The sequence below is a fragment of the Dichomitus squalens genome, assembly GCF_000275845.1.
Source record: "Dichomitus squalens LYAD-421 SS1 unplaced genomic scaffold DICSQscaffold_4, whole genome shotgun sequence".
NCBI lineage: Eukaryota > Fungi > Basidiomycota > Agaricomycetes > Polyporales > Polyporaceae > Dichomitus > Dichomitus squalens.
The window spans coordinates 456,820-481,697 of NW_006766886.1; the positions used below are offsets into that span (position 1 = coordinate 456,820).

General features: G+C 55.3%; 10 protein-coding genes across 10 annotated transcripts; 3 read left to right on the forward strand and 7 right to left on the reverse strand.

Moving 5' to 3' along the window:
* Positions 1 to 2,541: 2,541 nt before the first annotated feature.
* Positions 2,542 to 5,006, forward strand: DICSQDRAFT_80156 (CMGC/CLK protein kinase; the record flags this gene model as incomplete). The annotated part of the gene is made up of 8 exons (XM_007362330.1): positions 2,542 to 2,964; positions 3,021 to 3,099; positions 3,158 to 3,338; positions 3,393 to 3,559; positions 3,625 to 3,725; positions 3,785 to 3,926; positions 3,980 to 4,248; positions 4,307 to 5,006. 8 exons carry the CDS (start codon positions 2,542 to 2,544, stop codon positions 4,451 to 4,453), a joined length of 1,509 nt encoding a protein of 502 aa, XP_007362392.1. The 3' UTR covers positions 4,454 to 5,006.
* A 1,364-nt stretch (positions 5,007 to 6,370) lies between these two features.
* DICSQDRAFT_144360 (acid protease) lies at positions 6,371 to 8,262 on the reverse strand (the record flags this gene model as incomplete). The annotated part of the gene is made up of 6 exons (XM_007362331.1): positions 6,371 to 6,451; positions 6,523 to 7,053; positions 7,134 to 7,364; positions 7,429 to 7,564; positions 7,631 to 8,007; positions 8,101 to 8,262. 6 exons carry the CDS (start codon positions 8,260 to 8,262, stop codon positions 6,371 to 6,373), a joined length of 1,518 nt encoding a protein of 505 aa, XP_007362393.1.
* Positions 8,263 to 8,899: 637 nt separating this feature from the next.
* On the reverse strand, positions 8,900 to 10,612 carry DICSQDRAFT_99814 (ClpP/crotonase). Its single transcript, XM_007362332.1, has 7 exons — positions 10,408 to 10,612; positions 10,106 to 10,321; positions 9,964 to 10,020; positions 9,855 to 9,896; positions 9,671 to 9,792; positions 9,368 to 9,610; positions 8,900 to 9,125 (listed from the first exon to the last, which is right to left on the reverse strand). Exons 1-7 carry the CDS (start codon positions 10,460 to 10,462, stop codon positions 9,030 to 9,032), a joined length of 831 nt encoding a protein of 276 aa, XP_007362394.1. The 5' UTR covers positions 10,463 to 10,612; the 3' UTR covers positions 8,900 to 9,029.
* Positions 10,613 to 11,118: 506 nt separating this feature from the next.
* DICSQDRAFT_99819 (indole-3-glycerol phosphate synthase) lies at positions 11,119 to 12,032 on the reverse strand (the record flags this gene model as incomplete). Its single annotated transcript, XM_007362333.1, has 1 exon — positions 11,119 to 12,032. The coding sequence occupies one exon, from the start codon at positions 12,030 to 12,032 to the stop codon at positions 11,160 to 11,162; it is 873 nt and encodes a 290-aa protein (XP_007362395.1). The 3' UTR covers positions 11,119 to 11,159.
* Positions 12,033 to 12,180: 148 nt separating this feature from the next.
* DICSQDRAFT_52118 (Aldo/keto reductase) lies at positions 12,181 to 13,542 on the reverse strand (the record flags this gene model as incomplete). The annotated part of the gene is made up of 8 exons (XM_007362334.1): positions 12,181 to 12,351; positions 12,420 to 12,754; positions 12,820 to 12,901; positions 12,937 to 13,060; positions 13,114 to 13,192; positions 13,232 to 13,233; positions 13,318 to 13,422; positions 13,475 to 13,542. The coding sequence occupies 8 exons, from the start codon at positions 13,540 to 13,542 to the stop codon at positions 12,181 to 12,183; spliced, it is 966 nt and encodes a 321-aa protein (XP_007362396.1).
* An 814-nt stretch (positions 13,543 to 14,356) lies between these two features.
* On the forward strand, positions 14,357 to 15,747 carry DICSQDRAFT_52168 (uncharacterized protein; the record flags this gene model as incomplete). Its single annotated transcript, XM_007362335.1, has 7 exons — positions 14,357 to 14,396; positions 14,455 to 14,576; positions 14,637 to 14,795; positions 14,848 to 14,923; positions 14,982 to 15,124; positions 15,160 to 15,351; positions 15,406 to 15,747. Coding segments are annotated over 7 exons (1,074 nt in total), but the record flags the coding sequence as incomplete, so codon positions are not given.
* Positions 15,748 to 16,093: 346 nt separating this feature from the next.
* Positions 16,094 to 17,114, reverse strand: DICSQDRAFT_14786 (uncharacterized protein; the record flags this gene model as incomplete). Its single annotated transcript, XM_007362336.1, has 6 exons — positions 16,094 to 16,144; positions 16,203 to 16,396; positions 16,460 to 16,588; positions 16,644 to 16,722; positions 16,786 to 16,944; positions 17,007 to 17,114. Coding segments are annotated over 6 exons (720 nt in total), but the record flags the coding sequence as incomplete, so codon positions are not given.
* A 1,028-nt stretch (positions 17,115 to 18,142) lies between these two features.
* DICSQDRAFT_80168 (uncharacterized protein) lies at positions 18,143 to 20,038 on the reverse strand. Its single transcript, XM_007362337.1, has 10 exons — positions 19,963 to 20,038; positions 19,798 to 19,872; positions 19,602 to 19,729; positions 19,467 to 19,540; positions 19,401 to 19,407; positions 19,298 to 19,342; positions 19,167 to 19,246; positions 18,482 to 19,107; positions 18,253 to 18,424; positions 18,143 to 18,197 (listed from the first exon to the last, which is right to left on the reverse strand). Exons 1-8 carry the CDS (start codon positions 20,027 to 20,029, stop codon positions 18,825 to 18,827), a joined length of 759 nt encoding a protein of 252 aa, XP_007362399.1. The 5' UTR covers positions 20,030 to 20,038; the 3' UTR covers positions 18,143 to 18,197; positions 18,253 to 18,424; positions 18,482 to 18,824.
* Positions 20,039 to 20,769: 731 nt separating this feature from the next.
* Positions 20,770 to 22,267, reverse strand: DICSQDRAFT_80169 (WD40 repeat-like protein; the record flags this gene model as incomplete). Its single annotated transcript, XM_007362338.1, has 4 exons — positions 20,770 to 20,935; positions 20,997 to 21,863; positions 21,932 to 22,135; positions 22,187 to 22,267. The coding sequence occupies 4 exons, from the start codon at positions 22,265 to 22,267 to the stop codon at positions 20,867 to 20,869; spliced, it is 1,221 nt and encodes a 406-aa protein (XP_007362400.1). The 3' UTR covers positions 20,770 to 20,866.
* A 111-nt stretch (positions 22,268 to 22,378) lies between these two features.
* Positions 22,379 to 23,876, forward strand: DICSQDRAFT_133345 (RPB5 subunit of DNA-directed RNA polymerase). The gene is made up of 6 exons (XM_007362339.1): positions 22,379 to 22,474; positions 22,536 to 22,618; positions 22,972 to 23,076; positions 23,137 to 23,218; positions 23,281 to 23,420; positions 23,483 to 23,876. Exons 1-6 carry the CDS (start codon positions 22,394 to 22,396, stop codon positions 23,625 to 23,627), a joined length of 636 nt encoding a protein of 211 aa, XP_007362401.1. The 5' UTR covers positions 22,379 to 22,393; the 3' UTR covers positions 23,628 to 23,876.
* Positions 23,877 to 24,878: the final 1,002 nt, after the last annotated feature.

Here is a 24,878-nt window from a genome sequence, read left to right on the forward strand (position 1 = left end):
CGCTCTGAGGCGTCTGCTTCAACTTCAGATGCATCGGTGGTGAGGGCGTAGTTAGGGACATCTTGGAAGTCCGCAAGCCGGGGAAGATGACGGGACGAGGAGGCGATGGAGGATTCCCGCTCAGGAGGAAGGGGTTCTGGAGTTTCTTGTATCTCCAGCGAGTCTTCCGGTGGGACGTCCTCTGGAATGGAGTTTTCTGCTCCAACGGGAGGGCAGTACGGACAATGCCAACGTCCCTCCGGCGGCTCACGAAAAGGAGGGTCAAAACATGACATGTGCCAACCTGCAACCTGTCAGCACAAAGCATGCTGATACAAATGTAGTATACGCACCTCGATCGCAGAAGTCGCATATGAGCATTGAAGCCTGTAGAGCAATTCAAAATGGCTGCACCCGCTCACGAAACATAGGATCTTACCTCGTTTCCCTTTCGACGGCACACACTGCAACTCTTGCATGTAGCGCATTGCCACTCGTAGCCTCGCATTGCGTCTCCCATGTTGTCTAGACCCATGCAAGAAGGGTGTCCTGGGGTGATCATGAATGCATGCGCGACAGCATACATGATGAGCATACACGCCATGATATGCATGGAACGGAAGGAACATACCACTACGACCGCAATCCACGCAGCTAACCATCTGCTCCGGCTGTCCAAGCTTGTTCTCGGAGTCGTTCCCGCTGCAAAATCCACACTCTTCCTCGCGCGCGACTGGGCGTTTCCTCTTCTTAGCGGGTGGCTTCACCGGTAGGGGTACCGGCTCTTGGACTGGAACATACACAGGGGCTGGTGGGGCAAATGGATCGCCCTGCGGGCCTTGAGGGTACGAATCTACGCGCGAGGTTTGATAGGGCGGGTAGAGCGGGGGAGGCTGGGGTGCCTGTCACGGAGCAGTAGTGAGTTTCCAAATCTCCACGCGAAGGATATGAGCAACACCGCGACGCGACGCGTTCCGCCACCTCCCTCGTCGCGCCCCTCGTACCACGAGATCCCAGCAATATGGTACATACCTCGTCAACCCTCGGAAAGCCTTCTTCCGCCAACAGTGCTGGGTCGACTTGAGGTTCGCTGAGAACTGGGTCTATCGGGATGTCGCCACTGCAGCTGAAGGGCGTGCCATTGTCCCACGATTGCTCGCGGTTGTCAGCCCCATTATTGGGGAATGGCAGGCCCACCATCGTGACCGACGGTTGACGGTTGCGGCAACGGGAATCGTGCGGAACGCGAGAGCGGAGGAGGTCACCGTTGTCGACAATGAATAAGTTGTTTACTTTAACGCTTTGTTTGGCGATGTGGGGTGGATCCGTCTGCTGCAGATAACCTCTGACTCACACTTGCTCCCTCACACAACAAGGACTATAAGACCTCGTTCGCAATGCCTAGTAGTCGACCTCTGCTACCGACAAGGAGAATGGGCTACGCTACGACCAGGAAGCCGTTGAGTCGGGGTGCCGACGAAGGAACCCTAACCCCGCCCTTGCTGCATGAGTGCCCGGGGTCCCAGGTGATTCTTGCCCAAACGACAGAACCAGGAAACAGCCTGCCGCGGCAATGCCATGGATTAAGTCTTCCCTCTGCAGTTACTTACATGAACATGGTTCAGCCGCACTTGATGATGCCTAAAGTACGGATGTGGGAGCTGATGGAGAAGACAATGTACTGCGGGACGAATGCTCAGCTTCCGTTGGTTCATCCACAGGAAAGGTACTCGTCGTGACGATATGTCCCAATTCGACCGTCTTCGAGGCCATGATGTCTGTTCTGTATGCTGTTGCTCCCGTAGATGATTGACTGAATTCCTGACTTGCTCATCGAGGCACATAGATGTGCTAACCTGCAAGCCCACTATTACTGCTTGCGAGCAACCCCCGTGCATGCGGTTCCGGGGTCCTATCCAGAGCGCCATGGGGCTTCCTGCGCCGCCTTTGGCAACTTCACCTTGTTCGCACCGACTCGAGTCAGCCTAGACACAACGGAGTGTGGGTAGCTATATCACACACATGCTGGCGTGCTTATTGGACATGTATCTAACGCTGTCTGTGGTCGATTGCCACGACGAGTGAAGGGTACCGCGGTCGGCAGGGCTCTCCGGGGACACCCCGGGCGACTGCATTAGCGCCCGTACCTCGGGGAGCTGAGGGGGGCTGTGGGCCACAGAAATGCATAAGATTTATCGGAAAGAAGACAGAGAGGCTCTAGAGGAGAGGAAGAGATGGCCTAGCCGGACAGTAGGCTCGAAGAAGGGGCGGCGGGGCCGGGGACGGGCGAGAAAAGGGCGGTTTGCGTAAGAGTGGCTGAAGTGCGTGGCTCTCTAGAACCAAACAACAAATAAGGATGCCGTGGGCAGCGACACTCTCTCACTCGAAACTGCTCTGCGCTATATCAGTTTGATAGCTCCGTCTCTCCCTCTTCCCCAAACCACCATCTCCTCTGCACATACGCCCCAAATGCAGGCCGCAGTGCACGCCCTGGCTCCCCAGCTGCTCTCCCAGTACTCGCACTCGTCTCACCGCCCACCGCCTCCGAGCAACATCAGCTCCATGCCCACTCCCCCTGTCACGGCTCGCAAGCGCAAGCGGCAGCAATACACGGTGACCTACAGCGAAGTCCAGGAGGTCGACAGCTCAGGCAAGGTCCGCGAGGTGATCGTCATTGACGACACGCCTCCGCCCACAACGGTCTCCCCTGCGACTACCCACACTGCCATGTATTCTGCGTCGTACCAACCCCCAGTCTATAACGCACCGATTCGCACGCGGGCGAGGGCAGCTGCGGAGGCGCAGGCCCTATCCGCAAGCACGTCCTCTGGGCTCACAGTTGCCCCTGCCCCCAAGAAGCGCAAGCGGGACCCCGCAGACGACATTGGCATCATCCCCAAGAAGACTATCACGAACGGTGGCATTGCAAACGGAATCGCAGTGACAAAGTCCTTTGCGACTGGCAGCGGGGCCATTGCGGACGATGTGCGTCTTCCCTTCTCCCGTCAGAGTGTTGCCGATCTGACTATCGTGTGTATCAGGCGTCAAAGCCGGAGGGCCCCTGCGACGACAAAGAGGGCCATTATATCATCGTTCCGGATGACATGATACATAGTCGATGTAAGTGGCGATCTCCTGAACGTCGACGATCAATGCTCATTAACCTGAGTACTTGCAGACCGAACTGTCCGTCTACTCGGCCAAGGGACGTTCGGAAAGGTGGTCGAGGCCTTGGACACAGAAACAAATCGGCGAGTCGCAATCAAGATCATTCGAGCCATCCCCAAGTACCGCGATGCAAGTAAAATTGAGGTCCGAGTGCTGCAGAAGCTGAAGGAACGGGACCCGCTCAATAGACAGTAAGAAGGTCACTATCGTCATGCGAGATTCCAGCTGGCTGATGCGCGCTTCAGTAAATGCATCCACTTGCTTACATGGTTCGACCATCGGAATCACATCTGCTTGGTGTCCGAGCTGCTCGGCATGTGCGTATACGACTTCCTCAAGGAGAACGACTTCGCTCCCTTCCCACGTCAACACATACAATCCTTTGCAAGGCAACTTCTTGGCAGTGTAGCATGTAAGCCCCACGCCTCGCCCACTGATTCTTCGTGCGGCGGAGTGGCTAATTAGATGCGATCTCAGTCCTTCACGAACTCCATTTGATCCATACCGACCTGAAGCCCGAAAATATCTTATTGGTAAACAACGATTATCAGATTGTTCAAGTCCCTACATCGTCTAAGGTGCGACGACTTCTTGCGCGCCACGTACGCGAGAAGCTGACCTCATCTGGCTTTTTCAGCGTGGTGCACCGACGAGGAGCAAGCGGATACTGCACTCAACGGATATCCGGCTGATCGACTTCGGTTCTGCAACGTTCGAAGATGAATACCACTCCAGTGTCGTGTCGACACGGCATTATCGTGCTCCCGAGATCATTCTTGGTATGCGATGCCTCTACGGTTCACATCGATTCCTAACGATTTGGTGCAAATAGGACTCGGGTGGTCATACCCTTGCGACGTCTTTTCACTCGGCTGCATACTGGTCGAGTTCTACACGGGCGTCGCATTATTCCAGACTCACGATAACCTGGAGCATCTGGCCATGATGGAGCAAGTCATGGGCAAGATGCCAGAGAGGTTCGCGCGGTCTGGTGCACGAGCCAAGCCGGAATACTTCAAGGAGGGGTGTAAACTCGACTGGCCAAAGCCCAAGGCTACGCGCCAGAGCAAGAAGGAGGTGCGGGCATGCCGGAGTCTGCAGGTATGTTCTGCTCTGTCCCATGGGCATATTCGCGACCTGACCGTACGCTGTTCAATAGGAGATCATTCCTGCGACAGATCCAATCAACCGTCACTTCCTTGACCTCGTCAAGAAGCTACTCACCTTCGACCCGGCGCAACGAATCACAGTCAAGGAGGCTCTCAACCATCCATATTTCACGCTACAGATCCCTAACGAGTATTGAACGATCTCCCTGCTCCTCTCTTCAACTCGATCTCGGTTCATGACAGGTGTCGGACTGGCCTGCTGCCGTTGTATACTCTCGCGCTCGTCTACATACAGTATTGCTATCGCCGTCGCATGGTCGCTATCCCGTCCACTAGTAGTCGGAGATTTTGCTATTGCATCTTCTCGTAGGTCGTAATCTCCCATGTACAACACGCAGTAGTGTGCCACCATCCCCTCTCTAGTCTCATCTTCGTCTTTGGATGCCGGTCTCCTCATCTCCATCCGTTGGATCGTTCTTCCCTTTCGTCGAGCGAAGGTCTCTTCCATTCCTCGCCCCCGTTTATCTTCGCCCACCCGACCTCCTTACATTTTGCAGCCCTTCCCCGCCGACATCCCTCATCGCTTGCCGACGTTGACCGCGACACCTATCCGACTGCTTATTGTCTCTCTCTTCCAGTCACTCGACCTGTCTCGCCCGCTCAATGCCTCATCTTGTATCTATGTCCAGGCTCTGGTATCGGTCTCATGTCTCGTCTACTAAGTAACATTATACATAGAAGCAACGTCACTCCTCCCCGGCGCCGTCCCCGCTGAGCTGTCAAGCCTCGAAGAGCAAAGCCTCCGCGTCGCTGCCGAGGAACGTGCGTACTGAACCGCCCCGCCAATCGCCACCGATCTTTGCGCAACGGCGGGCACGCTGAGCTGGTCCGTGCGCGGAAGGGCTCACGCTGTTCGCAGTCACGCCAGGAGCTCACCCCGGCGTTACGTTGAGGGGTCTGAGCGGAGACGGCCCCGGGATCGATCCGCCGCGCACAAATGTTCATATTCTCAGTGTCCGCAGCCCGGATCTGCACATGCACACTGCAGACACTGCAGTCCAACCGCTCCCGCGTCCAGGCCATTCCAGCGAGCAACTTCGTCCGCGGTCGCATGACCCCAGCCCAGGTGCGTTCGCGCCCATTCGTCCGCAGATATATCCCTCCGGCTCTTGTCTGGCCGCAGACGATACGACTGTCGGCCTTGCTCGAAGAGGGGGCCCCTTCGCTGTGGTGCGATAACTGCGTTGGCAGATATGAGCGCGACACGCCATGGCCGCACGGACCTCGCTGACTCCCGCAAAATCCTCCCAGAATGGCAATTCTGTTCAGCCTCCGCGCGCCCAAGCTGCGAGCAGGACATAACATATGTATATTACAAGTATGGTTGTACGTCCGTTCCGCTCAATTCCGCGCCGTCTTGCCGCACAAGGAGGTACCATCGCCCCGGGGCATCCTTCCCTGGCACGCTGGCCCTCCACGCGCAGAGACGACGCGAACGTGCTGCAGGCGGCGCTCACCCCGGCCACGCAGACCCTTGAAAGAACGCATACCTTGTGACCAGGCGACGCCCGAAGAACGGTCGGCCGTGAGACAAAATGGCCGTGCGTTTGCCCGCCTTCCAGCCGAAAGTGCTATGGAATTGCGTGCAAGATGACTGCGCGATTGCAGCTACTGCGCGGTCAGGATCAGCACTGGGTCCAACCCACTCCGGCTGCAGCCGGCATCACTGTACCGCGCCGCGCGAAAAGCACTTGTTCGCCTCGAATAGCATGTTGTCCGCCGTGTGGTCATATCGGTCTGCCCATCATGGCAATTCCTGCAAGTAGGCACGCGTTATCACCGTTGATCGTCGTAACTCCGTAGACACACCTGTTCGTACATATACCTCCGGTGTGGGAGCGTCACGCAATAATCCAGATGATCCCTGAGAAAATGTTTCATTGTGCAAGTTACGCGCATATAATGCGCACGTCGCCGGAGTGATCCTACAGACAGCAAACTGTGCAGTAGCGAAAGCCAAAAGAGAAACCAATAATGACATGCAAGCGAGTCCGTGTAGCATCCGCGAAAACAATCCTCAACGCACAAGACACCGACAGCAAGCGAGCTCAAGCCTAAACGAGCTTCGCAAGCGATATTTGGTTCTTGGTGACGTCCGTGGAGTAGTACGCGTTCTTCAAGAACACATCGCCGACCTTCGCATGCGGACCGACATCAGTTCAGCGCTCACGAAACACGGACAAACGCAGATAGTATTACTACTCACCAGCCACGTAACGTCGTCGACGATCTGGCCAGACGAGATGCCGGAGACGCAGTTGGTGCCCGTGGCGTCCGCCTGCGCGAAGACGAGGTCGCGCGTGTCGATCGCGAACTCCTGTCCGCCAAACGAGAGCGCGACGGACGCGTTCGTGTTGCACGGGATGGTGAACCCGCCCTGGCCGTCGTCCTGCGCGCCGTCGATGAGCTGGTGCACCGCGGTCGCGTCCGCGGGGGGCGCGACGATGAGCGTGGTGCCGGTGTCGAGGATCGCGGAGCGGCCCTGGAGGCCCGTGTCCTGGCCGTCGACGGTGACGCCGTCCATGGCGCCCTCCCAGAAGCCGTCCGTCGCGACGTTGTCGAAGGTGACGAGCGTGCTCGCGTCGAACTTGGTGGGGTCGAGCCCGCCGAACGTGATCTCGCCGTCGTTCTTGTTGTCGGCGAGACGGGAGATCTTGTACGAGGTGATGGCGTCGCCGATCAGGCCTGCCTGGGCGAGGGCCTCTACGGGGGTGAGAACACCCTGCTCGGAGAGCGTCTATGCGGAAGGGATCAGCCGCTGCCCTGACGACTCATGGCGAAGCGGAATGGGCTGTATATGGGAGATGTGCCACATACCGACTGCGCAAGACCCATGAGACCGTCGAAAGGCACACTGTCGGACGAGAAGTCGACCGACTCGGCGGTCGCGACACCGAAGGTGTGGGCGTTGAGAGCGAGGCCGGCGACCACGATGTTGTCCTGAATGATGTCACCCTGGACGTTGCCAGTTCCATACGTGACTTGGAACTGCTTGTTCGTGTCGGTGAAAGTCGACGAGCTTTGAGGACCGAGGAAGGTATGGTTGCCCTGGAACGCGAGAGAAGCGGTGGATCAGCCGGCATAACACGGACGTGAATTACACCAGACGTACGCAGTCACCACCAGACTCGGACTGGCAGTTCTCTGCGCCGACCCAAAGATCCGCAGAGCCCGAGTCCATGAGGATGTTGAAGTCACGAGGGGGCGTGCCCATCTGGATCGTCGCGATGTAACCAACATCCTGGGCCCTGTAAGCGAGAATTGTCAGCAGGTCTTCTCTCGCCCGATGGTTTCGCAGCCGCAGAGCAACGTACTCGATAGCAAGACCAAGCGAGTTGTTCGCAGTCGGTGCGTTGGCGGGGGTGAGGCCGGACGCGGACGCAGCAGCACCCGAATTCCCGCCGGCATTGCTGTTGGCACCAGCAGTGCCGGCCTTGCCCTTGCCTTTACCCTTCCTACCAGCCGCCTTCGCGAAAGGCTCGAACTTAGCGTCATCGTCTTCCTCGACAAGGGAGACGGAGCCTTTGGTGCCGACGCGGTTGAACCGCTTCTGAACCTTGCCAGGGCGGCCACCCGCGGGGATGTACAGACGCTTGGCGAGGTTCTGTTCCAGCTCGCGCTTGCTCGGGGGCGCAACGCCCCTCATGCGCGCAATGCGGCGCTGGCTCCTGTTAATGTGCTGTTGCAGGAGCTGTGTGAAGTATCCATCGAGGAAGCAAGCAAAAGTACAGTGGAGGATGAGAATCTATTTATAGCATAGAAGAGCGCCCGCGACGTTGCGTACCACTTGGGGATGCACATCTCCGCGGTTCTGGTGGAGGCGGGTCAAAGGGAGCGTGACGGTTCTAGCACGCTTAGCGGGAGCGGCCTGGACGCCACTGTCGGTGGCGGAGAGTACGAAGAGGACGCTTGCGAGGAGAGCTGAGAAAGAGAGAGCGAGCTGCATGATGAGTATTGGAATCGGCCTGCGCTGTAACCTGACAGAAGAAACGGGGAAAGGAAAGAAAGGACAAGGACCCGGCCTTGCTAACGAGAGGAGGGAGGAAGGGAAAGTGGTGGTCTGCGCTCTGAATGGAGCTCCCTATATACTGGGGGATGATTGTTGTCAACGAGGCACAGGCCCGGAAGTACTCTGCGGCTCTTCTTCCGCCCAAACCGATTCCATTCGCTTCTCCCATCCGGCGAGGCGGCGACAATCTAATGATGTAGGCCGCCTCCTCAATCGTGCTATCGTGACCGTTATCCCAGAGCTCAAGTCGATGCCCTCGATGTCCTGAGTATTCTGCCTTGCAGAACCAGTGTTTTTGACAATATGTACCCAAGTCTATGAATAGCAACAGACACAAGATAATAACGAGCTTGGTCACGGGCAGCGCCTGCGCCGCAGCGCGCGCCTATTCTTTTGGGCGATGATTTGTGTTTTTATCCTCGATCAGCTGTCGTGGTCTCGCCTCCGGACATTACCCTGGCAACCATTACGTAACGCTTACACAGAGCAGGCCCGATTTACATCTATCGCGTATTGCTCCTCGCATAAACTGACGTTCCTGCGGGGCAGTCAATATCAATTTCGTGTGTGCGAGGAGTCGGATTGTGTAGAGTGTAGTACAACACATATGGTATGCACGTAGGAACGTGCTTGGTCTGATCAAGCAATCTGGCAGCGGTGTCCTGTTCTAGGTTCAAGCACCCCTTTCTCCTTTATGACACGCTTCATAGCCGCGCCTTGGCTGCTGCATCATCAGCCACAACGTCGACGCCCTGCACATCTCGCGCCAACGCCTCGATGACATCCCTATAGAGTTCTCGCTGAAGTAATGTCAGCGTCGAACCGCGTCAATAAATGCAAACACTGTCCGCATGGAGATCAAGTACATGGCATCTCGACGAACAGCGAGCGACACGACAGTGACCATCGAACTGCCTCGCAGTCGGAGGATTTACTGTCCGACCCCGCCGCTACCACGTCCGAGCCCATAGAGAGACACACGTCGGCAGCACGGTAACTCCAGGAGGACGACGAATCGAGCGGACTGTGAGACCGAGCGTACCTTATTGATACCCCATGCGCCGCTTTTCGCGATTGGGGCCACCTTTTCCGCAAGTCCCCGCGCCGCAGATACGACTCCTTCGGTGTCTTCCCCTGCGACGTAGTCAACGAGCCCTGATGAGAGCGCTTCCTTTGGCGTGAACCGGTGCCCTTCGAGGACGACCTTGCGGATGACCTGTGCATTCGATGCTTTCGCACGTAGGACTGCCACCAGTGGCAGGGGGATTTGTGCCCCGAAGTGAATCTGGTGAAGTCCACATGTGCAGTAAGTTCCAGCCTTCCAATATCAAGACGGCATACGTACTTCGTTCATACACATCCAGGCGTTGCGCTTGCTACCGTCCGTCATCACACGGTAGTCGCACGCCATGGCGAGGACCATGCCGCCGGCAAAGCTGTGTCCATTGACAGCAGCGATGATAGGAACTGCGTAGAAGAGCTCATGCTCAGTGGGAAGAAGGACCACAGGAGACACCGTCGTAACTCACTCGGGAAGGTAATCAAGCGATGAATAGCCGGATTGAAGATTACTGCGTGTACAAACACAACAATTTGAGTTAGCATTGGGCTTGAGACCGCCATGACCGACCTCCTTACATGGGAAGAAGTTCGTCTTAAAAGCAGGGTCCTTGTTCGCGCCCGCCCAGTCGAGGCCTGTCGCATTCACCGCAGCCGAGACATATCAGCATTCATTCTCATGTTCGCACATCCCCGAGAAGCCTGAAAGCACGCGCCGCACCGTTGCTGAAGAACTTGTCCTGCTTCGTGTTCCCGACCAGCACCACAGCCCCGTGCGTGAGCTTCTCATCCTTCTTCCCAACGCCCGCGCGCCAGTTCTCGCGCCAGTGCCGCTCGACGGCATCGAGCGCAGGCCTGAACGCTTGCGTGAGGAAGACGTCCGTCAGACGGTTGTCGGCGCCGTTGTGCATCTCGATCACCCATATCGTCGCCGAAGCTGCAAGCACACGTCCATGCGTATGTCAGTCGTGCTTCGTTGACGAGAGAACAATGATGGTGCCGGGAAGGGCCTTCCACACGTACGATGGGTGACGGTAACAAGGGGGTTACTGGAGGGAAAGCTGACCGGGTAAGACATATCGTTGGTTCTTCTATCCTGGAGCTTCTCTGGAACAGTGGAAGTCGATGGTATCCGAGTGTTTGACCGAGTGTGATACGGTCTGTCTTGATGAGCACACCGCTCTGGTGTAGGTCGAACTCACTGAAATGAGACTGAATGAGGAGCCACTTCGTCATGGGCTCGGGGAGGTTGCCGAAGAAGGGGAAGCGTTCTGGCCGGTGTCCGACGGCTTTCACGTGTTTGCATTCAACTCGCAGTCTCTTCTGACTGTAGTAGCCTCTCGATCATATTGAGGAGTGTGTCGTGCTCCATACATGCTGCTGGACACTATCAATGACCTCTAATCTTGCGGTAAAGTGCGGACACGGGGCAACAGGATCAAGTTGGCGAATGTACAGTAGATGGTAGTCGAGAATTAAGGCACTCAATATATCGACCGAAGCGGGCGTAGAGTTCGGTACTGAGAGCATTCATGGGCACATAAGGCGGAGAACATAAGCATAGTGTCATTGCCTGATATCACCCAGCTAGTGAGCGCACAGATGTTACACCAGCCGGGCGCAAGACGTGATATATCTCCGCCACTAGTTGGCCATAGTCGAGATCACATCTTTACTTCGTTCCACTACATAGGATGACATACCGCATCTACTCCCCACTCCTATATATTCCTTCTGTAGCTCCAGGGTTTGCGAGAGAATGGCCTCTTACGGGCTTACGCACCCGGCCACGCCAACAATTCCCGAATGAACGCAGTCGTGTCCTTTGCGCGCATCAAGCTCTCTCCCACCAGGACCGCGTTCACGCCCTGCTCCTTGTACAGCCTCACGTCTTCCGGCCCTTGGATGCCGCTCAGCGCGCATAAGACGACGTCCCGCTCGCGCACCATGTCCACCAATCCGCTCGTGGTCCCCATGTCCACGCTGAAGTCGTGCAGGTTCCGGTTGTTCACCCCGACGACCTTCGCCCCCACCTCGAGCGCACGCGTCATCTCCCGTGCGTTGTTCACCTCCACGAGCGGCTCCATTCCGAGCGAGAGCGAGTACGCGTAGAGCCGCGCGAGCTGCTCCTGCGTGAGCATGGCGACGATCAGCAGGACCGTGTCCGCGCCGTGCAGGCGCGCCTCCGCGATCTGGTACTCGCAGAAGATGAACTCCTTGCGGAGAACGGCGGGTCGAGCGGGCCCGAGGGCGTCGATCGCCTGGCGGACGAGGCGCATGTCGAGGAGGGAGCCCTTGAACCACGTTGGCTCGGTAAGGACGGAGATGACGGAGGCCCCCGCCTGTGCGTAGAGGAGGGCCTGGCGCGCGGGGTTTACGTGCGGCGCGATGTCGCCTTTGGAAGGGGAGGCTCGCTTGATCTCGGCCATCAGGCTGAGCGACGGGCTGGCAGTCTCTGTGGAGGGGTTGGTCCTGAGCCTCGGGACGAGCGGGATGAGGGGCGGCGCGAGGCCCATCTGCAGGTACGCGTCGATCTCCTCCGGACGTGTACCTGGGGTCGCCTCCGCCGCCTCTACATCCTGTTGGCGTTGTGCGTAGATCTTTTCGAGGATAGTCGGAGGTTTCGTGGCATCGCCGTTGGCAGACATGATGTTGGTTGGAGAGAAAGACGGATGATACGTATCGAGAGCAGGTAGCTCGGGAAAGGCTGACGTCGCCTGTCCTCCGATCGCAGGGAAACACAAAAGTGGGTATTTTACATGCCGTGAAGCCAACTACTGATCAGGCCACAAATCATTACAGGTGGACGCCGCCTACGGTCATCTGCCAGCCGAGCTGCTCGTACGTCCAACCCCAACACGAGCCTCCCAGTTCGGCCGAGTGGAAGCCGCAAACGCTTCTGTGCATCCCAGGCTTCTTATGAAACGCATCTAGCGCCTCCATATCCGCTTGAGTGAGGTTGAAGAGCTGAACAGCGTTGAAGTGAGTACATGATAGACATACAAGCAAGACGACTTCATTTAAATATCTCTTACCTGCAGGTTCTCCCGCATTCGTGTAGCATGTACAGTCTTTGGAATAACCGCTGTGCCCCGTTGAACGCCCCAACTCAAGAGCAATTGTGCGCTGCTCGCATGGTGCGCATCTGCGATTGCTGTGATCTCAGGATCATCAGCGAACTTGAACTTCCCGACAGGCGAGTAGGCTGTGAGGAGGATCCCGCGTTCACGGCAGAAGGCGAGTAGTTCGTTTTGAGGAAGCGACGGATGGAGCTCGACCTGATTCACTGCGGGAACTATGTCCGTATGGTTCAGCAACTCGGTCAGGGTCTTTACACTGAAGTTGGAAACCCCGATTGCCTTGGCAGTACCTGATGACATGAATGAGTGAGGTCTGCGCGACTCATTCCGTCGTCGGGCGTGCGCATACACCCACCTTCAGCCAAGCTCGCTTCCAGATCCTTCCACGTCTCGACGAAGGTCGGCTTCTCGTCAGGCTGGAGCGTTTTGCCTGAGTGCTCATGATGAGAGGTGAGCAGCAGCTGGTTTCGACACTAGACGTACCTGATTCGTCATATGCCATAGGCCAGTGCATCAGGTACAAATCCACATAGTCCACACCGAGTTTCGTGAGGCTGGCATGCAGCGCTTCTCTGACACGACCGTGGTCCTTCTGGCTTGTTCAGGGTGAGCACGATCTCATTGATGACAGGTTAGGGGTGAAACTGACTCGAGTTTTGTGGTCAGAAATAGTTCGCTTCGCGGAACGGTGGTTCCCCTCAGAGCATCCCCGACGGATGATTCGTTACCTATGACAGGTTAGTCAGCTGTAGACTACGTACATCGACAGCTTATCGTCTAACGCACCATAATTGGCTGCCTGGTAATAAGGCGCTATCGTATCAGGTTCGACCAGACGCACCCCACAATGGACGTAGAGTTCACCGTATCGAAGTGGCGATAGCCCAGGTCAAGTGCCAACTTGACCATGGCAGTTACGTGTTCGCTTTCGCCGATCTGCGTCGGACCCATGAAACACCTGGACATTCGCTCAGTAATCCATATCCATACCAACTGGGGATGACGCAAACCCCAGGCCTACTGCAGGCATGAACGCCCCAGTGTTGAGCTGGAAGCACTTCATATTACTAGAGGCCATCGAAAGGACGGAAGAAGAGAACGTGCAACAAGCGTCGACGGCGTGAACTATGGGAGCGCGTGGTCCACTGTCGGGCTTTGCCGCGGAGTCAAGCGGGTTAGAAGGGCCAAGAAGGCGGCCCTTCTGTTACCTGCACCCCTAACCGAGAGAAGGTTCTTCGCGCTCTTCAGCCACTACGTTCGTACTCCGGCTCCTGGGGCCCTTCCTTGGCGTCATGAGAGTCGCTGTCGTTGTGCACGACAATCTATCAAGAGCGCCGTCATCGCGCAATCCTCAGTTGGTCGCCCCATAGCAACAACGTTTGTACTCGGAACACTCGCCGCCTCCCTCGCCACATACCGCATGGACAGTACTGAATGGGTGTGGTCACGATACATAACCTTACCTCACGTACAGTCAAGCTCTTCACTTCATCGCCTAGTAATTTCGCCTAAGCGGTAAGCCTCGCTTCCATACATCTGCAACGTGTCTACTCTGTTGCCTACTACGGGGCGCTCCGATCTAGCGACCTTTGGGCATGACGCCGCTTCACATGTGGGCCTAGGATCCTGACGCCATGATTGGACATGCGCTTTCTTTCTTTGAGAACGCCACCAGCCAGTTGTGACAGTGAATGGCTGTTTCCATCTACACCGGTGCGAGGTAAGGCCCGCATCGGCGCCTAAGGTATCCTGTGCATGAACGTCCGCCCCAGACTCATAGGACGTTCTCCCACCTCGCCAATGTGATATGGCTTTCCCCCCTGACGAGGTGAGATCTTATGCTCTCTCCGTAGTGCACTTACTGGCATATTCTAACATGAACTCATATATAGGCCAAACTCGTCTCCATCTTCGTGCAGACTCTGTTGTATGGTCAGTTTCGTACATACGATACCGAGTTATGGTTCACTGAAGTCTGACCATCCTCTAGGCGCATACATAGTAGTCTTCATCCTGACGGTGTGGGTCTTAATTTCAAAGCGTCAGCATCAGAGTCCTACGAGAGACCCGATGCTATGGATCACAATCGTCATGTTCCTCATGGCCACTCTGGTTCGTGCTCGCTCCAAACTCTTGTCTGACTGGACCTCACCGCGATATATTGCTACACAGCACATCGGCATAAATTACACACGCATAATCAAGGCATTCATAATACACCGGAATGCACCTGGAGGGCCGGCCGCCTTTTTCAACCAGCTCTCCGAGTTCACGCAGATCTTCGGCAGCACGGTCTACGTCGCTCAAACGCTCATTGGGGACACTGTCGTGGTGTGTTCGGTGTTAACGTTGGCCAGAGATCCTCATCCAGAATATTCAACAGCTATACAGGTGTTACCTCGTGTGGGGCAGATGGTATGTCATCGTCGTGCCGTCTGTCCTTCTGGTTGGGAGCACCGGTACGACCACATAACAAAGTTCGCATATCGGCTTACCATTGAGGCCCTCATTCCGTAGTATCCGGCATAGGCATCTTGTATTCTTTTGCTAGTGTAGTGCCGGAAGCCAACATTTTTGTGAAGGAGCTCCAGGACTGGATCCTCTCATTCTTTTCTCTCACACTGGCCACCAATATCCTCTGCACTGGCACGTTTCACCTTGTGCATTGCAATTTGGGCAGGCCATGCTGACCAAGACCTCACTTCTAGGGCTAGTTGCTCTGCGGATCTGGCAAATGAACCGGGCGATCATGAATTTCGTGAATCACAGCTATCACCCTATTATCTTCCTTGTCCTCGAGTCTGGGATGGTCTATTCTGCAACACTCCTGACGCTCCTCGTACTGTACAAGACAGGCTCCTGGTTCCAATATGTCTTGCTTGACGCGGTATGTCCCCTTTTTTGCCGAGGAGTGTCGTTCTGACGAAACTGTGCCCAATAGATCTCTTCAATCGTCGGCCTTGTCTTCTCTATGATGATAGTCCGCATCGGTCTCGGCATAACATCCATGAACGGCACTTCTGCGCATACCACTACCTCTGATACCGCTACGCGTACAACGATTTCGGGGCGTACGTCCGCGTTCCAACGCATTCCGTTGCAGTTTGCCCCGCCTTCACAAGCCTCCAACCTCACCGACGGGGAGATGTCCTTGCAGGACCTGAACCGACAAACAGAGGCAGCGGGGTATCAAGAGCATCTTGCCAGTAAGAAGCGAGCAGTGAGTACTTGGTTGCCTGGCAAAATTTCGGCGAACGCCCGAGGCTCATGCCACTCTGCGTAGAAGGGAACTGTTACAGTAAAGCCGGACGTCGTCTCCTTGGATGACTGATATGCGGTGTTTACATTGCTAACCGCATCTGTGACTTCCTATGCTTCGTTACTGTTGCACTCGATCTATGTCAATCCTCCCGCTTCGTATTTGGAATGTGCGTAGGACATTGCAGTTGACTAGTCCTGTAGGGTTTTACCTTCTTGTCAAGGAAGTCCAGCCATGACCTCCAATTCCCTCACGTCGCGGCCTACGACGGCTCGCACTTATGCCCCGCTCGAGAGGACACACGCGAGAGCTGGATTCCCGTAGGCATTGCCTCATTCTGTTCGTCAAGCAATGCCGTCTCTCCCTCCTCGGTAGACACTCCCGTCGCGATGCGTAACATGATAACAGAGAACACGATTCCCTTATAACACACTCGTCAATGTCGCGTGATTGCGGGCAAAGGGGATATGAGCACTCACAACGACAGCCGAGATAGCATCAAGTATGACGTATTGGAACCACGAGTCGACGTTGTAGAGGATGAGAAGCGCGAGGAGCGTGGCGGAGTAGATGGCACCAGATTCGACGATGAGGAGCATGAGAGGTCGTAGCTTGCGATGACGGAAGGCCAAGTGCTTCCTGTTCATGGACCAGATGCGATATGCGACCAAGACTGGGGTGTACCCATCCCAATGTCAGATTACGCTGTTTGGCCGCAATGCAGCCAATGGCGTACCCGTGCATATGACATTCGTGGCGAACGTCATGGAGAAGAACGCCGTGATCCAGTGACCGAGTTGGACAACGAAGATAGATGCCTGGGGCACGACTTTATCAAACGAGTAGAGGATACCGATCCCGGTGGCTGCGGGACATGAGACAGGTGTGCAGAGACCAAGGACTAGCAGGAGGGACCCCACCTGTACTTCCCAGCAGCAATGCGACAGGAAATGCGATGATCCGTGTTGAGCGCCCCCACACAAGGTAGCAACGATAGAGCTGGTGAGTGATAGCATTACTCAGTCGTGCATTATTGCCTTTGCTAAATCGTGAAAGACTCACAACCATGCCATCCCCTAAGAGTGTTTGGATAACATACAATGTGCTGCCAAACATCTGCGTGAAGTTTGACAGCTCGTCAAAGAAGGCAGCTGGCCCACCGGGAGCCCCAGCATGGTCAGCGAATGCGAGGATGATTCGCGAGAAATTGGTCGCGACGTGCTGCAATGAACAAGTACGTACTCTGAGTTACAGCGAACGCATCAAGGCATGCAGGAGCTCACCATTGTGGCGACAACGAACATCAGCGACGAAACCCAGAGCATGTCATAGCGGAGGGGGTGGCCCATAGGCCGCTTCCACAACAAGGCATACGTCGTGTTGATGAAGAGGGTCGTGTATATGCCTTCGATACATCTATGAGAAACAGACTTTCCGGCAGAAGGACGATTTAGCTCACCATACAGGATGCACTGGACGAAGATAGACACCAATTTCGACTTGGAAAATCTTCAGCACCCTCAAGACATGCACACAGAGTAGACGGCATACCTCCGCTGCAGAGAACGCCATCGAGACGGGCTACCCTGCGGTGCGTAACCAGGTATCAGCAAGGGGAACGGGGCGGACTACTCCTCAGCCCTCCCCCGCGAAGAATGGGTCGACTGTCCTCCCGCTCTGCCTCAAGGCCTATCCTTCGGCTGTCATTGGACAGTCTTGGCCCGCACAAAGTTCTCTCCGAGACCATGTGGCCCTCCATCGCTCCGCAAAGCAAGCGTCTTGGTTGATAGAACCTTACGACAACAGTGTCATCGACGATCGGTATATGAATCGAGAAGCATAAGTGAGCATCTGTCAGAGCGATGTCCGCCTCACGGGCGCGGACAACGAGACTCGGATCGGTGAGCAGCATTCTTTGTGTGGCAGATGGCCTGGCGTAATGCTGCAACGAGGCTAGATATGATGCATGAGGGAATGCCTCTGGCGTCTCCGCGATGACTGAATGCGTCGTAAACGTGTGGGAGGAGTCATTAAGTGGACGGTGTTGTAAAGTTTGTGGTTGTCAGAGGTATTCTCCAAGGTACTAAGAGGTTTGAACTGTACGCTTTGAATGGTAGCCGAGAGAGCAACTGAGATTCCGGATACACAATGACAAACAAAAACTTGGGAGCATTTGCAGCGATGTAGTGCCACGGTGCAGAAGTACTTAAGCTCTCTGCGGTCAAGCTAGCTGGAAGCAAGAGAGTATACACAAGCAGCTGCTGCCAGCGAGTTTGTGGAGGTCAGCATCAATACCGAACCTGGTCAGATTCGGCGCAACATGCACGAGGCACGTGACCAGACAGTAGCGGCGGGCGCTTGACAGGTGTCGGCGTCGCACCTGTCGGCCTCAGGTTGTCCTAACCGTCCTCCGCGACTACGCTCCTTGATTCCGTGGCCATGCCCATAGACGAAGCCCGTGTGTCAGAATACAAAGGTGCGCCCCCATTCCGCCTCTCAGCAATGCGACGCCGACCTGAGGCATGTGACAGCACGTCTCGCCGAGCGCGAGCAAATCTTGCGCGAGTCCTGGATTCGCACTATGGAGGCGAAGCTCGTCCGCGACCAACTCGACCACTGCTACCAGAGCGAGGGCGTGAACCACCTGGAGAGCTGTAAGGACCTTCGGGAGCGCTATCTGGATATGTTAAAGGAGAACAGGGTGAGTAGCGCTGGCTACCGTTCTGTGCGCTTTGTGTTGACGTTGAACGTTCCGCAGGTGAAGGGTTACAAGAACATCGACGTATAGATGCACATGTAATGCTAGCCTCGCTCCTCCTCTCATCTATATCGCTATGTGGCATATCTCGCATTCTCCTTCGTGCATATTCCTCCACCTGCGGGACGTGCAACACATACATCATCCGACGGTTATGACAAACAGCGATCTCGCCTGAGAGGAAGGCATGATGCGAAGTTTTGCAATGCAAGTAGGGCCGCATTATACATTAGATATAACCCAACCGAAATATGGCACGCCGCGGCGCGTGCAGTGCCACTTTTGCGTCCGTGTCCCGTACGATAGCATGGAAATCCCCACTCATGCCCAGACTCTGTATTATCTACTTCTTGGCCTTGCGCCTCCTGCCCTCATTGCCGCTCTCGACTCCACTCGCCTCGTCCCCGCTAGTCACAGCACCGGAAGCCTTAGGCTTCTTCGCCTTCTTGAGGTGGTGCTCGGGAATCCACTCCTCCTGGTAGCCGCCCGCGCCGGTCGCGGTAACGGTGCCAACAGGGGCAGAGGGTTGCGGGATCTTGCGCTTCTTGGGCTGGGGAGCGAGCGTGAGGTAGGTGTAATAGCCAAGGCCGCCGAGGAGACCAGTAACGATGACATAAGTCAAGAGCCTGAGATGGGAGAAGATCTGTTAGCAGGCATAGTTGAGGGCGCGAGATGGGGCACGAACAGCTTGAAGTCGAAAATAGAAGACTCGGGCTCGACGACTGTGATGATGGAGTCGTAGGCGGTGACACGGTAGGTCTTGCCCTAGAGGCATTGTGAGGACGATCACGGAGACGTTATCATAGGGAAACATACATCAACGACGTGCTCAATCCAGATGTTCAACTTGTATTCGCCCGGCTACGAAATATCTTGCGTCAGAACGCCATTAGTAGACGATTGATGTGAAGCTTCGCACCTTGAATCTAGTAGAACCAGTCAGTATGCACATCGTCTGCGTCTGACGGTATGGGCCGGTACTCACTCGCTGTGGAACGCAAAGGGCAACTGGAGAGGAGCACCCTCGATGAGGGGGATAGGGTAGTCCGTCTTCGTCAACTACGCATGCGGAGATTGGATGAGCTTACGAGCAGCAGAAGAGAACGCGACATCATCATACATTCTTGACCAGCCTGTCCGTTTGCGCGTTGTGGAGAGACCCGGCGATGTTCTTGAGCGTCACATTACGATCGGCTTCCTTGCTCTCGATGGCCACGAAGAGCGCGTTCCGCTCGCCGTTCACGACCTCTACAGGTTGCCCGTAGCGACGTCATCAGCTCGGAGAATGCACGATAGAGAAGTCAGAGAGAACGCACGACCAAAAGCGTTGGTTTCCGGGAATTGAGCAAATGCCAGGACCACCGGCTCGTCGGCTTCCGACTCGCCAGGAGCTACACGGGAGGAAGGATAGTCATGAAAGGAGGAACAGCTGAGGTTAAGCGTCCGTATGACATGCGCGCGGATGAGCAAGGGCTACGCACAAGCCACAACATCTTGCAGTAGGGCAAGAGTGCCGACAAGAAGACCAAGTAGACTGAAGAGACGCATCCTGAGCCAGTCCAGTGCCAGAAAAGAAGAGTTTAAGGAGAGAGAGCGCGGAGCTGGTCTTGCCTTCGGTGCCACGTCCGCTTGCCTTCTTTGGCAATGCAGATCCAAAGGCACGTGGTGGCGAGGAGAGGGTGCGTCGAGCGCCTGTTAGGTGCTTAGACTCCCGCATGCGCTCAGAAAGGCACAAGTCGATATAGGGTTATGGGGATAGCTTCACGATATATAGAGCAGCTGCCGCGGCAGGCATTCTATTTCATCTACTAGAGACAAGTCGACGAAAATGGGAGGCAAGACGCAATAACCAGCCGTTTCTTGGGACTGTTGTTTAGAACTTAGACCACGTCGAAAAAGGTCACCTTGCGCCTCCCCTTTCCTTGGACTTTTCTCCAGTAGAAAACGTCTGGATGCCTGTCGTGTGCACACTCTCAAGGCCATCATCTACTAGACCCTGGACGGTCTGAACGGTATCGCCAACCTTCAAGCTGATCCCAAACTTCTGTGGCGAGTGATGGCGACGATGGTGCAGTGTCTAGTCCCCTTCAATGAGCGAGACGCATGTCAAGCATTGTGCATGCGAATGCTACGCACAAGCGGAGTGCTAGAACCTGTCAACGACAACAACTCCATGTTCAGAAGGCTATCTAAGTAAGGACGCTGGGGCTGCTGGGACGCAAAACGACGAGAACCACGATCGAGACCGTGGCACGCACATGTTCCGTGTCTTTTCTACGAGCAAGAACAACACAGACTAGCGAGGTGACGATTGGATATTCTGCGATCGAACTGGAACCTACAACGTACACAATGACCCGCAAGGGGCCCCCAAACCAGGAATGATCACTTTTTCTTTAGGAGCTCCTTTGCAAGCTCTTCCGGATCTCCAGCCTGGTCCGGCAGCCAGAACGCCTAGATTGCCGATGGCCTCAGACCCTGTAACACAAATGCAACAATACGAAGCATCACTCACAAGCTCTGCCCCTGCCGAAGCCATCATTGCCAATCTTGGATTGAACTTCACGCATCTCGATGGACCGGGGTGTCCCTCTAACACCGCGGCGGGAGGAATGACGAGCGGCTCCGCCTTCGTGTTGATTGGGCCTTGTTTCGCCGGCAGGATTGAGACGTCCCACAAGACGATCTTCCCGTCTGCGCTTCCACTCAGCACATACCTGCTGTCGGGAGTCCATGATACCTCCTCCCCACTGCAACCGCGCTGGGGCTCTATGGAGAGAGGTGCATCCGGTCGCCGGCGCTCAAGCCCCACGTGTCCCACGAGCTTCGCGAGCAAGTGCCCTTCGAACGCGTCCATAAGGTAGTGCGCGTCGCCTGAACAGCCGACGAGGAGATATTTGCCGTTTGTCGAGAAGGCGAGAGATGTCATGTAGATCGCGCGGGGCGGGAAGGTGACTTTGGACAAAGTGGGATCCTCGAGAGTGATCGTCAAGAAAGGTGCCTTGTCGAAGTTAGCTTGGTCGTAGAGCAGTATACGAGAGTATTGGTTGATTCCAACAGCGAACACGAGCCCTGACGCGTCGTATGCGACCACAGGTGACGCGGGGAGGTTGAGCAATCCGCGACAATTCGGTGAGCGGAGGTCCCACAGACGTACGGTCTTGTCCAGCGACCCGGACATGAATCCGTCATCTACTGGAGACATCTCGAGGGAGATGACGCGTCCTTTGTGACCCTTGAAGTACTGTAGGTACTTATTGTCGTGTAGGGAATGGTAGCGGACGGTATCATCCTCCTTCGTGGAGGCATGCAGGATCGCAGTGTTTTTATGCGTGAATCGGGGGAGGTCTACTCCATACTTCTTGGAGTACAGAATTTTCACCTGTCTGGCGAGAGCGAGACCAAGGCCGTAGTCAGTTTGCGCCACTGGCTACGTGAGACTGAAGGAACTCGCTTGCCGGATTTGCAGCTATACAGCCGGAATGTCTCATCTTCCCCAGCAGTAATTACCTGGTCTCCTCTATCATCAAAGCTCAGTCCTGTAATGTGCCTTGGGCCCTGCTGTGCCTGGGGCGAACGCGAACCCTGACCAGGTGAAGGCGGCGTATGAGGCTCGACGGCAGTTTTGAACACCTTCGCAGGCTTCAGCTTGCTCTATCGCACGGACTTAGATATCGCGACTTAAAGACACAAGCAAGCAAATACCATGAGAGCAGTAGTCAGAGCCAGTGAGGCCGGAGTGTCATTGTGACTAGTCGCCGTCGTCGTTGTAGATGGCGGAGGCATGGCAGAGTGGTTTGGCGCTTGAGCCGCGTCCGCGACGTCGTCGGTCGAGGACGCATTCGGCAGAAATTTCGAGCGTCTGCGCACTATTACCCCGCTTTCGCCTCTACCACCACACCACACACTGCTATGGCCAGCCCCGGCGAGCAAGAGGAGTCCGCGAGGTTATGGAAGGTGAATAGGACTATACACGAGTTGGTCAAGGACAGGGTGAGTAAGTTGCACGCTGCATCACTATCGCGCCCGTTGAACCAAGCGCGGATTATACTAGGGATTCCAGGTCGCCGACGACGAAATAAACATGGACTTAGCCACCTTTCGCTCACACTACGCTAGTCAAAGCGGAACAGTAGAGTGAGTAGTCGCAAATCCTGCTTGCCTATGCACGCTTGTAAGCAAGCCGTCCTGGGACGCCGAGTTCAGTGAAGCTTGGGTCTGCTATACCTCCTTCCGGATAAAAAAAATTGGCCGCGCTGTGAACTCTCTAGCGTCTTGCTGAGCGTAACAGCTCCGCTCAACGGATCAGACGTACTTTTGTTGCTGTATACAAATATAAACCTTGCTTAGGCTCGTGCGTACACGCCAGATACCCACGATGGCAAGGTACTGCACCTTCCGAGCCCCTGGATGTGTGCAAGATGGAAGAGTCATCCCTCTCTTTTGCTCATGTGCTAGTGTGTTGTGTCGAAATGCTGATGGCCTTGCAGCCGGAGTCAGCTCAACTTCTTCACGAACCATCGGGACAACCCTATGTTGCAGATATTCATTTTCTTCACCGACGAGAAGAGCGTGGGAGTCAAGACAATGCGAAAGTGAGTGTCTGGAGTTGTGCTACTTCCTGCGTGCAGAACCTTAATCGCCAGTTGCGTCAGATTGCTTGGAATCCTTGAAGAGAAGAACATCCAGCAGGGAATTATCGTGTTCCCGGGCAATATGACTCCTTCTGCGCGGAAAGTGAGCGTTTTAGTTGAGTGGACCACACCCGCCACACATGATGACATGGATTATACCCGCAGGTTATCGTAGCCATGGCGTCACAATACAAGCTGGAGGAGTTCTCGGAGTCCGACTTACTGGTCAACATCACCCACCACACGCTAGTGCCGAGGCATGAGCTTCTCACGCCAGAACAGAAGAAGGAACTACTGGAGACCTAGTGCGTATATGGCGTCACACTCTCCGGCCTCATTACAGCAGTTTGCTCATCGCACCTTGAAGCCGGCTGAAGGAGACGCAACTTCCTCGTATCCAACTGGCCGATCCGGTTGCGCGCTATTACGGTCTTAAACGGGGCAACGTTGTCAAAATCACCCGCCCGAGTGAGACGTCCGGACGTTACGCCAGCTACCGGATTTGTTTCTAGCTTCTGCATATTTTATTAGGCCGCCGTTCATGTGCCACTGTTCGTCGCACTGCGTCCCCGCGTTCTCGTTAGGTGACCGTTGGGCCCTGCCCTGCCTACCAGGGATTCGAGTCCGGCCGTTTCCTTGCCATCGCTCCATCATCGATCATTGCCTGCTATGTAGCCATTTTCTCTCAAGCTGTCGCCAGCTTCTGCATTGTATAATCCTCGAAACCGCCGTTTTCAAATCAGCATTCCTTCAAAGACAGCCGAATACACATTGTGATCTGTCTGATGGTTTGCGCTTTCCCCCTTACCAGAAGTCGTGAGTTCTACGTTGAGCTACGGGTGAGTGGTCCACCGAAGGTTGTATGACCCTCTTTGTGTTACGCTAATACACGACCAATGCTATAAAATCACAGTATATCGGGCCTATCGAGGGAAAACACAACGGAGTCTCACGTACTGTTCGGCCCAATCTTGATCAGGGGGTAAGTAGCGCTTGTCTGACATGTCTGCGTGCTTAACAGGAGTGAAGTGCTAGCAACCGATGGATAAGGTAATCTTTAACCCGCCCAGATCTTGCTCAATTGACAACATACTCCGTGCTCCTGTTGGACGGTCAAAAGAAGTGAACGAGTAGCGTGTGGTTCATGTGTATGTGTTCGCGCGTCTTTCTTTGTTTGGACATACAATGACCACTTCCGCTCGATATGGATAGTTCGACCCGCTGACAGACGCGTCTACTTTGGGGCTCGGGGCTGCTCAATTGAAGATTAGCCGACTGTCTGCTGTAATGCTCGCCCCTTGTTGCTACGGGTTGTTCGACCCCGACGAGGCTGATAGATCTCTGCCACGGTTATGAGGACTACGTCTATTCCGCGAGTTCATGGCGCGTCTAGAAGTCCTGTGGTGGCTGTTCTTTCATTCTTCATGGGCAGGCTGAACGCTGATATTATGTTACCGAACAACGCGTTGCCTGGGTTTCAAGTAGCAGGTGACACTTGGCCGATGTTACCTGTTTACGATTCGTGACCGAAGATCGCTCCCGAATCAAAGTATTCCCCCCTTTTACTCCCGGCTCGACCCTGAATACTGCTAGCCACAATCGTACTTCCGGGGCCAAGGATCTCTCCGCTATGTTGGTGTGAGCTAGGTATTGCTACAACATATGTGCCAAGCGTCAACCACAGTGAATGCTTGTCAAAAGTTCGTCGAGGTTGCCGCTGTTCGCTCCCACTGCTGCTAGAGGACAGGTCGCTGTGACATCAG

Excerpts from the sequence above, each read along its gene's own strand:
- DICSQDRAFT_99814 (XM_007362332.1), bottom strand. The coding sequence starts at position 10,462 with ATGTCTTACCCGGTCAGCTTTCCCTCCAGTAACCCCCTTGTTACCGTC. Across the intron at positions 10,021-10,105 it reads GGACAAGTTCTTCAGCAACG|GCCTCGACTGGGCGGGCGCG; the intron begins GTGCGGCGCGTG and ends TGAATGCGACAG. Across the intron at positions 9,897-9,963 it reads TAAGACGAACTTCTTCCCAT|TAATCTTCAATCCGGCTATT; the intron begins GTAAGGAGGTCG and ends TTGTACACGCAG.
- DICSQDRAFT_80168 (XM_007362337.1), bottom strand. The coding sequence starts at position 20,029 with ATGCGTCTCTTCAGTCTACTTGGTCTTCTTGTCGGCACTCTTGCCCTA. Across the intron at positions 19,730-19,797 it reads GGAAACCAACGCTTTTGGTC|AGGTCGTGAACGGCGAGCGG; the intron begins GTGCGTTCTCTC and ends GGCAACCTGTAG. Across the intron at positions 19,108-19,166 it reads TCTATTTTCGACTTCAAGCT|GCTCTTGACTTATGTCATCG; the intron begins GTTCGTGCCCCA and ends CTCCCATCTCAG.
- DICSQDRAFT_133345 (XM_007362339.1), top strand. The coding sequence starts at position 22,394 with ATGGCCAGCCCCGGCGAGCAAGAGGAGTCCGCGAGGTTATGGAAGGTG. Across the intron at positions 22,619-22,971 it reads AGTCAAAGCGGAACAGTAGA|CCGGAGTCAGCTCAACTTCT; the intron begins GTGAGTAGTCGC and ends ATGGCCTTGCAG. Across the intron at positions 23,077-23,136 it reads GGAGTCAAGACAATGCGAAA|ATTGCTTGGAATCCTTGAAG; the intron begins GTGAGTGTCTGG and ends CAGTTGCGTCAG.